The sequence below is a fragment of the Colossoma macropomum genome, unplaced genomic scaffold (assembly GCF_904425465.1).
Source record: "Colossoma macropomum unplaced genomic scaffold, Colossoma_macropomum, whole genome shotgun sequence".
NCBI lineage: Eukaryota > Metazoa > Chordata > Actinopteri > Characiformes > Serrasalmidae > Colossoma > Colossoma macropomum.
This window is the reverse complement of record NW_023494806.1, coordinates 31,333,283-31,345,343: the sequence shown is the minus strand read 5'-3', so window position 1 is coordinate 31,345,343 and position 12,061 is coordinate 31,333,283. Positions and strand designations below refer to the sequence as shown.

At 39.3% G+C, this 12,061-nt stretch overlaps 1 protein-coding gene across 1 annotated transcript in view; it reads left to right on the top strand.

Annotated features, from left to right (window-relative positions):
• Positions 1–12,061, top strand: part of wscd2 (WSC domain containing 2) — a 103,239-nt gene that overhangs the window by 58,859 nt on the left and 32,319 nt on the right. The window contains exon 3 of the mRNA XM_036598761.1: positions 8,525–8,639. Within this exon, the coding sequence (XP_036454654.1) occupies positions 8,525–8,639 (115 nt within the window). The remainder of the gene's footprint in view (positions 1–8,524; positions 8,640–12,061) is intronic.

The following is a 12,061-nucleotide window of genomic DNA, read 5'->3' as shown; positions in this document are numbered from 1 at the left end:
GGAGCAGTGAGAATGTTTACTGTGAAGTGATAAATTACGCTTCACTATTGGACAGTCTGATGGATGTGTTTGGCAGATGCCAGGAGAACACTGCCTAACTGAATGCATAGTGCCAACAGTAAAGTTTAGTGGAGGAGGGATAATGGTCTGGGGTTGTTTTTCAGGGTTTGGGCTTGACCCCTTAGCTCCAGTGAAGGGCACTATTAATGCTACAGCATACAAAGATATTTTAGGCAGTCATATGCCTCCAGCTTTGTGGCAGCAGTTTGGGGAAAGGCCTTTCTTGTTCCAGCCCAAGGTGAGGTCCATAAAGACATGGTATAATGAGTTTGGTGTGGAGGAACTTGGCCCCACTGAACACTTTTGGGATGAACTGGAATATTAATTGCAAGCCAAGCCTTCTCATCCAACATCAGTGCTTGACCTCACAAATGCTCTTTTGACCAATTGGGCATAAATGCAATGGAGGCTGTTACAGCAACAAAAGATGAGGAGGCAACTCCGTATTAATAGATGATGTACAGCAAGCTCATATGAGTGGCCATATAGTGATTTTTTATTATATCGCTTATTTTTGGACATTGATCAATACAGACTGTTGTTCAAAATTACAGGCAGGCTTAAACAAAGTGCCATATTTTCCTGTGGTGGTAATTTAGCTCTTGGTGAACCTCAGAACATTTCCAAACATTGCATTATTACAGCTCTTCACTGTTAAAATTGGAGCAAATTTCTCAAAATATTTGTGGCATCTTACATCGTCTCAGAGGATTCCAAAAGAGAGTTTCTCAGATTTGCATGGTAAACAGGAAAAGCGGCAACGATGCAAATCAGATATCTGACTCTTACTTACCATGTTTTCTAAACTTCCTGTATGTGTCCCATGCAATCTGTAGATCCTATATATCTTCACAGACTTCAGTCGGTCATTTTTTTTTTTCTCTGAAAGATGTCCTGGATTCATTGTGTCGTAGTTCTCAGTGGTTCTCCCTCATGCTCTGAGGGAGTTTTTCATTTGAGTCTTGGTTCCCTCTCAAGTGGTTCTTCCTTATGACCTTTGGGAGTTTTTCCTTTCCAGTCTGGGTTCCTCTCAGAAGCCCGTTTCCATCTAGTTTACTAGTTTTGAACCGTTTGGATTGAGCATCATAGCATACACTGCAGCTGCAGTTGTAAAGGTACATGAAGAGTAAAGTTGACTTGCTTGAGTTTCAGTTTCCATCCGTACAGATAAAACTTTCACCATTACGTTTGTAAACATCCGTCTGAGAAACATGGAGTGAGTTTACAGAGAAACTTATCTTTGCACTTTTATTAAATTTTATGGATGGTGATTTTGAAACCTGGCTGATGTTTTTTTCCGCTTTGTTTTTCACAGAAACTGCTACCCTCATCTTGCTCATTAGAATCCTGGACTCATGTTCTTGTGAAGCTAATGTGGGACTATGGGCCAAATTCATAACATCTATACAAAATAACCTTGTGGTAGTACCTTTGATCAATCTCAAACAAGGATTTTACTGTGGACTGTTTATGTTTATGTAACATGGGGCACCACCACACTTTTCCCTCATTTGCACATACCATTAGGAATTCATAACAAAACACCTCAGAAATCCACACCTAAACCAGTCCAACAGTAAACTGGAACAAAGCCATTGTGGATCGAATCTTCTTATCTATAATATCTTTAGACATGTTTGGTTACACATGCAAGTCATCATCAAATATGCATGTACATCTACTAGTTTTGACCTGTTTGGATTGAGCATCATAGCATACGTTGGATTTGTAAAGGTACATGAAGAGGAAGTTGACTTGCTTGATAAGGCTTACAGACTGCCACAAACATTTGCTCTAAGAAATGTAAACACAAGAGCACCTTAATAAAGTAATAAGCCATGGCAGCCCATGCAATACAGTGATTTTACACAGTTAAGGGATGTTGTTGTTCAATCAATACAACAAAGGCAAAATACAATAAAATACACCAATAGTAATAATAAAATACCGCAACCGCATAAGAAGACTGGTGCACTAATCACTGCCACAATGACTTAATTCCTGTGGCACACATTTTGCATGTTCCTGCACAGTCAGTCAGTTTCAGGAATGCAGCTCAAAGTCTCTTGTTAAAAGCTTTATACTTTGGACTGAATTGAGATGGTGGATATTTCCCTGCAAGTTTGTTGAAAGGAATGAGTTTGATAGCTAGACCATGCAAGTTCAAAACACCAAGGAATGTCTGAAGTGGGTCAGTGTGCCTACAACAATTACGGACTGATCAGAGAGCCAATATTACAAAAAAAAAAAGTTATTTGAAATATTGCACAGCTTGATTTCAGATGAGCTGGAAAGATAGTGTAGAGTGAAAAAAGTAGACTGTTAGAAATAGAGTTTGAAGAATTGCACTTCTTGAATAAGGTTTTTTATTACATTTCATTTTCTCCCAAACAGTCGTGTGCAAAAGTTTTGGTACCCCTCGTCAAATTACATTTTGTTGGTCATCATAATGGGTTACTGTTTATTTGCTGAATTTAACATTTGCAACGTGTTGTTTCACATATTTACATATGGAACATGGCCTGTGCAAAAGTTATGGCACATTTTATATATATATATATATATATATATATATAAATATATATATATATGGGTTTTCTAAAAAAATTTCTAAAAATATTCTCCTAAAAATGCAAAGTATTTGCAAAGTATAACTTGGACTGAATGCGGATACTGAATTTTTGTATTCTGGATACATATTCCCAATACTTGTATTCCGTTATATCCCAACGCTGCTGCTATTGTGCAAATACGGTTACCTAACAACCTGCAATCACAAACTGTTTATGACACTCAGAATATTTTATTTTTATACACACATACTCAAACGCATCCTGTCTGTGGTGTTTTTTCCAGTCTTCTGTATGAGTGTATGTAAATGACCCTAACCCTGACCTCAGAAAGCAAAAACAAAAAGGGTTTTCCTTGTGGAGCACAGCCAGATAGTAATATTAATAATGAATATTAATATGTTTTATTTATGTTTTATGTTTAAGCTTTACGGAGCAACCAGAACAGGCCAGCAAAACAGCCAACTATGAAACACAAGAATATCATAAAGAAAACAAAACAAGAGGATGTAAAGAAAATCAAACAATACAACATACATGTACAGTAATAACAAAAAATAACAGAACAAAACCAAAAATGTCCACAGGAGATCATAAGAAAAGAACAAAATAAACACAGTAAAAGACAAACACAACACAAAGGAACAAAATGAACAGGACAGAAATGGGAGTACAACATACAACAAAACTATGAAGTTAATGAAGAAGAGTACTACTGAGTGAAGAGTCAGTCTGAAGTCAGTTTTCAAAGAGGAAATGGATGAACAATCACAAATGTGTTGGGAATTCCAGAGCTTATGGTGTGGGTGAAAACGCTTGCAGCCGAGTTTTGAATATATTACAGTCTATTTAAGGTATTTGCAGGGAGACCAGTTAGAACAGAAGTACTGTAATTAAGTTGAGAAGTGATAAATGCGCAGACCAGTGTTTCAGTATCCTTTAACTTGAACAGGGGGTGAAGACGTGCAGTGTTATGGCGGTGAAAATATAGTTTTGGCAAGCAAGTTTATGTGAGGGGTGAACGTAAGCCAAATAATACACCAAGATTACTGATTAACTGAGAAAGCTTAACAATAACTTAAACAATACCAAGGACAAAAATCGACATTTTGATATCTGAGACTTGGAGGCAGCAAGTATAACTTCAGCTCATTTGGCATTTAGTTTCAAAAAGTTGGCATTCAAGCAAATCTTTAGCCCAGACATACTTTCAATCAGAGAACTAGGTGAAAAGTTGGTGTAGGATTCAGTGCTAACATAAATCTGGGTGTCATCAGCATAACAGATAATTTGACCAAATGGGAGCATGTAAATTGAGAAAGGGATGGGACCCAGGACAGAACCCTGAGGCACCTTTTGAGTAATTTGGGCAGAAGAAGATTTCTGTTTACCTATTGTAATAATAAAGTGCTGTCAATCAGTAAGGTAAGCTGCCTCCACTCTGCCTCCTTCTGGTCTCAATTACAACTTTAGTCATTAACACTGCAAATGTAGGATCAGTTTTAACTTCCCATTTCCCATTCCCATGGTCATTTGGACAGTGAAGGAGCGTCTCCCAGATCAGCAGTCCATGCTGTTATCCATGCTAGCTAAATGCTTGTTCAAGAAGAGGTGGTACACCCAGAATGTTACATATATTCCAGTGTTCAGGTCTTTCTCTATCCTATAAAGTTTCTTTATGATAGATTTTCGCACTAATATGTGAATAACATCACCACTGAGACTCCGTACAGAATAATATGTAAGCTAGTCATTATAATTTACACTTCCAGTGTCTATTAATAGTAAAAAATGATTAGTTACCCTGAGGCTGAGAGTATAATTCCACAACCCTACTTCTCTCTGCCAAGCTACATATAGGATTCAACACTAAAGTGATAAAACTGGGTCACTAGAGCACTTCTGTACTTCTGAGCACTACAGTACGGTAAAGTGATCTGTATGAGTTGTGCCGAAGACAGGCTGTCATGTTCCATCTAACTGACCACGAAACTGAACAGAGGTCAGCAGCTGAGATGGTCCATTTGGGGCCTTACTCAACATGTAAAATTCATTCTGTGCTAGAAAATATTTTCATAATGTATAGAAATGGATCATAATGCATTGTACGTGTTAGAGTGGTGGTGCATAATGAAAGACATAGTAATGTGGTGGTATTACGCAAGATTTCCATTTCTTTGAATGGGTGTCCGGGTTATGTAGCTCACACCAGAGAGTGAAGTTTTATGAAATGACATTTTTGTCTCGGCTCAAAGGTACTTGGTCAGCCAAGACCTGTTTGGCATCTGAAGTTTACTTCTTTGGTTTTGCACTGGAGTTATAATGCAGCTAACAAGTAGTGGAAGCTTAAGCCCCACCAAACTGCATGGCTAAATCATCACACATCGGCCTCCAACACTGTAGAGTTATTAAGTCATCTTGAATAGACTGGTTTATTTGGTTTCTGACATTTAATGACATACTGTGATCTATAAAAATGGACAGATGTACATTATATAGCTAAGAGCTGCAGTAGAAGCCATTTTGAGGCCTGAATTTTGTCTCTGTTCTGAAATTTGTCTGTCCCTAAGATAACTTTCAAACATTCTGCATGATCCCTGAATATCCAAAGTGCTTTTTCCTAAGAGCCTTATCACTTTTACTAGGGCTGCTCTAAACAATTGTTTCTTAAACATGTGTTTTCTTGGTTATTTTATCAATGCTTGGATTAATGTAAGTGAATCATAACAAAAAAAGGCATAAGACAGTCCCATTACATCCTGTGCCGAAATATTCTGGCCGCTAGGATAGTGCCAACACCATAACAGCCCTCTTGTATTAGATCAAACGATTCTTTGGCTGCAGACTTGTTCACTGGGATACAATCAGTACCACAGTACCCCTCGTGAACTGGGATTGAATCCATGACCTCTTGTGGCAAAGACTTTTAACCACTAGGATAGCCTGAACACCACAACAGCCCTCTTGTAATGAACTATAATCAGTCAATTCTTGGGCTACAGCTATGTTCTGAGACCTCTGGGATAGCTAGAGTGAACTATTACTCCTTATCAACTGGAATCAAATCCATGACCTCTTGTAATCAAGTCCTTCAACTCTTGGAAAGTACCATTGGGATCAAATGATTCTTGGGATAAAGCCATGTTCTCAGATGACTTGGATACCATTACACACAATACCCCTCATGAACTGGGATGAAACCCATGAGACCCATGACCCTTGTGGTCAAGTTCTCTAACCATGAGAATAGTACCAGCATCTCAACTTGTAATGGTCTGGAATCAAACAAATCTTGGGCTATTGTTGTTCTCAGACTGCTGGGATACTACCATACAGCAGTACCCCTCATGAACTGGGATAAAACCCATGACTTCTTGTGGCAAAGTTCTCTAACCACGAGGATAGTCCCAACACCTCAACTCCTTTCTTGTAATGGTCTGGAGTCAACTGATTCTTGGGCTCTTGTCATGTTCTCAGACTGCTGGGATACTACCATACAACAGTACCCCTCATGAACTGGGATAAAACCCATGATGTCGTGTGGCCAAGTCCTCTGACCACTAGAATAGCACCATACCGCAACACTTCTCTTTTAATGAACTGAAATCAAATGGTTTCTGGGATACAGCCGTGTTCTCAGACCACTGGGATACCACTATACCACAGTACCCCAGATGACCTAGAATGCAAACCCTTGACTTCCTGTGGCCAAGTCCTCCGACCACTACAATGGCACTAACACCACAACACCCCTCTTTTGTGAACTGGGATCAAACCTGTGATTCTTAGGCTTCGCACAAGACCTTTGGCCACTCTAGTACTGCCATTCGTCACGAACTGGACTCGAACCCCCTGCATCTTCGCCGGTAGCTAATTCCTCTGGCCACTGGGGCACCACAGACACCACAACATGCCTATATATCTTTTCCCCTGTTCCATTTTTCGTCCACCTCAGGCACTTTGCTGCTCTAAATAGGCACAGTACTCAGGGGAATCAGAGCTTTGGCTGTATATAAAGCAGATTACTAACCTCAGCAATACGATTACCTTACAGCACCGGATACTGGGCCACTCTCAGCTTTTTAGACAATTGCAATTATCATAATGCTGTGGGTTAGCACACATATAATAGAATCCAGCTCTCCTCTTAGACGGCTATTAGAAAAGGCATTAAAGACTAATGGAGAGGCCTGATATGACATGGCACAGACGGATGTCATATATAAAAGTGTGTGTGTGTATTGTTTCTGTGAAAGATGAGATTGATGTAGCAGATAATGGCGTATCATTATATAACTGCTGGACTGCTGAAAGGCTCAGTAGAGGCTGATGATGTTCCATAAGAAGACCATACTGAAGAAAGGCTTTTTATAGATACATCATTGGTTCCTTTTGTTTGGACCTAAATTCTCTTCCTTCGTGGAAGCAACTGCTTTACGAACTAATTGATAACAGAAACAAAACAAGCTAGCCAGCAAAATGCTATAATCAGCAAGAGGTTATGTTTATTAGTAATGTGTTCTCGACACACACAACACACATCTACCTGCTTAATTGGAGTTTTCTGGGGGGACTTTTCAGCCACGGCAACTTACATTACATCCATGGGCTAAAGACAGATTGGATTGGTGTAGAAAGTTCACACTTAACTTGTTCCTGCCTTAATAAGTCTACATTCCCACCCACATTTAGCCCCAAATTTCTTATAGTTGTCCTCAGACGCCCATGATCTTTTTACCAGCATCTAATATGATTGTAATGATAAATATGACGATGGTGGTAATAATGAGAAGGATGTGGATAATGATAATGGATGTGATGATAAGGAGGATGTGGAAGATGATGGAGGTGATAATGGTGATGATAAGGAGGATGCGGATAATGATGATACCATTAGAGGGGGCACATGCTCAAAGTTAAAACATGGCACATGGGTGGTTAAATATAGACTTTAGGACTAGTTTTGAAGGTCTTGAACTGAAATCTCTTCATCATCATGGTGTAGACGAATGAAAAATATGGTAATGACAAAGATGGTAATCATGATGACTGTCATTTACCTCAGGTTTGACAATGAGGGAAGAGCTCAGCTTCTCTTTACTAATGTTGTCAGTCTGGGCTGCAATTGCACCAGTAGGCCTCTAGAGGGCAGTGTTACCCAGACATTATGAGCTTAAGACAGTGTTCTTCAGTGGGACTCAAAGCAGTCTACTGGACCCCCTAGACAGTCCACATTTGTATCCCAGCTGTATCCCAACTCCTGAAACCATTAAGAACCCTGAATTCACTGGTTTATGTGTGTGGAGAGCTTAGATAGAGTGAAATGAGGGACCAGACGAGGGGCCCTGAGGACTAATTTGAAAATCACTGCTTTAAAGGGGCACCCAGGCCTAAAACTAGCATTTACTTTGTTATTAGTCATGTTTTGAAATATTCTGTAGTGCAGCATTGCATCCTTCAAGCTCGCCAGTCTGTCGGAATTAAAGATTTTGTATAATTTTTGTGTTTTTCTCCATCGATGTTCTCTTACTAGAAAGTCTAGCGTGCATCACACATTCTGAGCTTCCTTCTACACACATCAGCATGCAGTAAAAGAAAAAAACAAACAAAAAAACATTTCAAACAGACTGCCCTCAAATATGTACCCCAAAGCATTTGAAGTTCCTTCCACTTTCAAGAAGACTTTCCTAATCTTTAAACTTAAAAATCTCACTGAAGATGCTACTGCAGTACCACTGTAGGAGGCCAGTAGGCCTGTTTACAAGAGATGCATCAAAGGCTAGATTTTTCATTTGGACTTAGTGTCCCTGATTTTGTATTTTAACAGTTGCATACTGTATATAATAGTTTTACCAGTTCTATTTCACCTTCGCTCTCTCTTTCTTTCTATCTAGCAAAGTACATTGGCTGCTATGTGGACAACACGCAGAAGAGGGCGCTTCGGGGAGTGTCTTTCTTCGACTACAAAAAAATGACCGTCTTCCGTTGCCAGGACAACTGCGCCGAGAGGTTTGGCAACTTTGAGCTGCAACTTGCGCCACATGCACGTGTACACTGAGTCACACGTGAATGCACCCACTCCAAAACCCATACGCATGACTCATTTCAGGCATATTATGATAAGGAGATTCTCCATTGAATGCTTATTTACTTAATGAATTCTGACCAGAGGGTACTTTCCTCATACGCTACAATTCCTTTCTGATTATAGACATCAACTTATGGATATGACACATATTCATGAAACACAAAGGCATACAGTGGCTGCAGGATATAAGATGTTAATCTTATCAAGTGCGTAGCATTGAAGAAAATATGGAATGCCAGCTCTCTCTCTCTTCTCCTTCCTTCTTTTTTTCCCACTCTTCCTCTCTCTGCTTTTAGTTCAGTTCAGCTTTTGTTAAAATTGACTGAAATAGATACATAAATAAAGAAATAGTTATTACAATTGATAATGATACCAAGATGAAAATGAGCCAAGATGATTCTGTCAAGTTGATCTGCCAGATTGAGACAATGACAAGATCTCACTACTTTTTCTGTGGAAATGTAGGCCAGTTTTTCTCCATTTCAGTGTTCTGGAGGCTCATGGGAGACGTTCCAGAACATCCCAATCACGTTATACAACCCCCATTTCCATAAAAGTTGGGACACTGTGCAAAATATAAATAAAAACAAAATGCAATGATGTGCAAATCATTTAAACCCTATATTTAATTGAAAATAGTACAGACAACATGTCCAATGTCGAACTGAGAAATTGTATTGTTTTTTGAAAAAGATATACCCATTTAGAATTTTATGCCAACAGCATAAAAAAAAGTTGGGACAGGGGCAACAAAAGGATGGTAAAGTTGTGCAATGCTAAAAAAAACACATGGTGGTTGATGGGCAACAGGTCAGTAACATGATATGGGCAAAAAAAGCATCCCAGAGAGGCTGAGTCTTTCAGAAGTAAAAATGGGGAGGGGTTCACCACTCTGTGAAAGACTGCATGATCAAATAGTGCAACAATTCAAGAATAAGGTTTCTCAACATAAAATAGTGAAGAACTTTTGCTTTTCATCATCTACAGTATAAAAATAAAATTTAAAGATTCAGTGCAAGGGACAAGGCCAAAAACCAGTATTTGCTGGCCGTGATCTTTGGGCCCTCAGGTGGCACTGCTTTAAAAACAGACATGATTCTGTAGTGGAAATCACTGCATGAGCTCAGAAACACCTCTGAAAAACACTTTTTGTGAAAACAGTGTGTCGCTGCATTCAAAAAGGCAAGTTAAAACTCTAAAACACAAAGAAGAAACCATATATAAACAGGATCCAGGAATACTGCCACCTTCTCTGGGCCCGAGCTCATTTAAAATGGACTGAGGGGAAGTGGAGAAGTGTCCTGTGGTCCAACGAATCATAATGTGAAAATCTTTTTGGAAATTATGGACACTGTGTCCTCCAGGCTAAAGACCCCTCAGCTTGTTATCAGTGCACAGTTCAAAAACCAGTATTCATGATGGTATAGGGGGGACATTAGTGCACATGGTATGGGTGACGTGCACATCTGTGAAGACACCATTAATGCTGAACGATATATACATGTTTTGGCAACATATGCTGCCACCCAGATGACGTCTTTTTCAGTGAAAGCCTTGCTTATTTCAGCAAGACAATACCAAACCACATTCTGCATGTATTACAACAGCATTGCTCTGTTTTAAAAGAGTCCGGGTGCTAAATTGGCCTGCCTGCAGTCCAGATCTGTCACCCGCTGATAACATTTGGCGCATTATGAAATGAAAAATACAACAAAAGTGATCCAGAACTGTTGAGAAGCTGAAATTCTATATCAAACATGAATGTGAAAACATTCACTTTTGGTCTCCTCAGTTCCCAAACTTTTATAGAGTGTTGTCAAAGGAAAAGGTGATGAAACACGGGGTAAACGAGCCCCATACTAACTTTTTTGGAACATGTTGTCGGCATCAAATTCAAAATGGGCTCATAATTTTTTAAAAAACAAACAATTTTTCTGTTTCAACATTTGATACGTTGTTTTTGTAGTATTTTCCTTTAAAAATATGATTTACATGATTTACATATCATTACATTCTATATTTATACACATTCTGCACGGCATCCCAACTTTTTGGAAAATGGGGTTGTATTTGCACCGCTCTGTCAGATGGCGTACGTCTGCTTCTCTTTAATCACAGTCCAATTATAATGAGAGCACAGCCTGTTCTGTCTAGCCAGACAGGTCAGATAGTTCTATTATTACAATAGTTACATGATGGTGTAACATGCTGGCCATGTAACTTGCTATTTCACTAAGTCACTAAAAGATGGAGGCTTCATCAACCAGTTCTAATTGAACTGCAAACGATTTTTGGGGGGTTTTACTAACATAGCAGTTAAATCGCTTGCATGCAGGAACAGTTGCATTCAGAATTGCATCACGCACCATGATCTGCAGGATCAGAATTTAGAAACCCGGGGGTTTAGCAAAGTTGCCGCACTAGTGAGGCCAAGGTTGAGAATGGGGTTTCCTGAATCTGGGCGTTTCGCTGAAACAGTACCAGACCGTCTTCAGTGTTTTGCTATAGACCACGGCGGGTGTTGGTTCACAGCTGATCTCGTAGAAGCGTGTCAGCATATTTCTGAGTGGTTTCATGAGCGTTTCCTTCATGCAGAAGATGTACTGGTGGCCTGCGGTGAGGAACAGGAAACGCTTAGATGTGCTAATTGACTGTCACACTGAGATGGCTTCAGAAACATTTAGGCCAGCCTAAAATAAACTTTTGTCAAACACAGTTTAATAGTGAAAACTTAGTGGCGACAAAATGACATCATGCATTATTTCAGTAGAAATACATTTTTTTTTAATGTTTAAAGCAAAAAAGAAAAGGTTATGGCAAGCAAAAGATTACCCTGTTCTTCAGTAGTCAGGACCACCACAGAGCAGGTATTATTTGAGTGGTGGATCGTTCTCAGCACTAGTGACACTGGTGTGTTAACGTGTGTTGTGCTGGTACGAATGGGTCAGATGCAGCAGTGTCTGGAGTTGTAGAACTACAGAGTGCACCTATATGATAAGTGGAGCTGATAGAAGGGACAATGAGGGTAGATACAAGGAGCTGTTCCTAATAAAGTGTTCAGTCAGTGTACAAATTTTAGCAAATGTGTGAAGTTGACCGTGTTAAGGCCTTTGTAGAAAAGGGTCAGATTTTTAATGTTATCCCTTTCATTGAAACACGTATTCAGACGAGTCTCAGCTTGATTTGATGTACTCATCAAAGGCTGTTGCACAAACTTATGTCCAAGCCAGTTCGAGTGCATGTTGTCATGAAAGTGAAAGGTGGACGTTCAGTAGAAAATACTAAGAAATTCTGAAATTCAAATTCAGATTTCAAATGTTATACTTTTCATTCAGATCAAAAT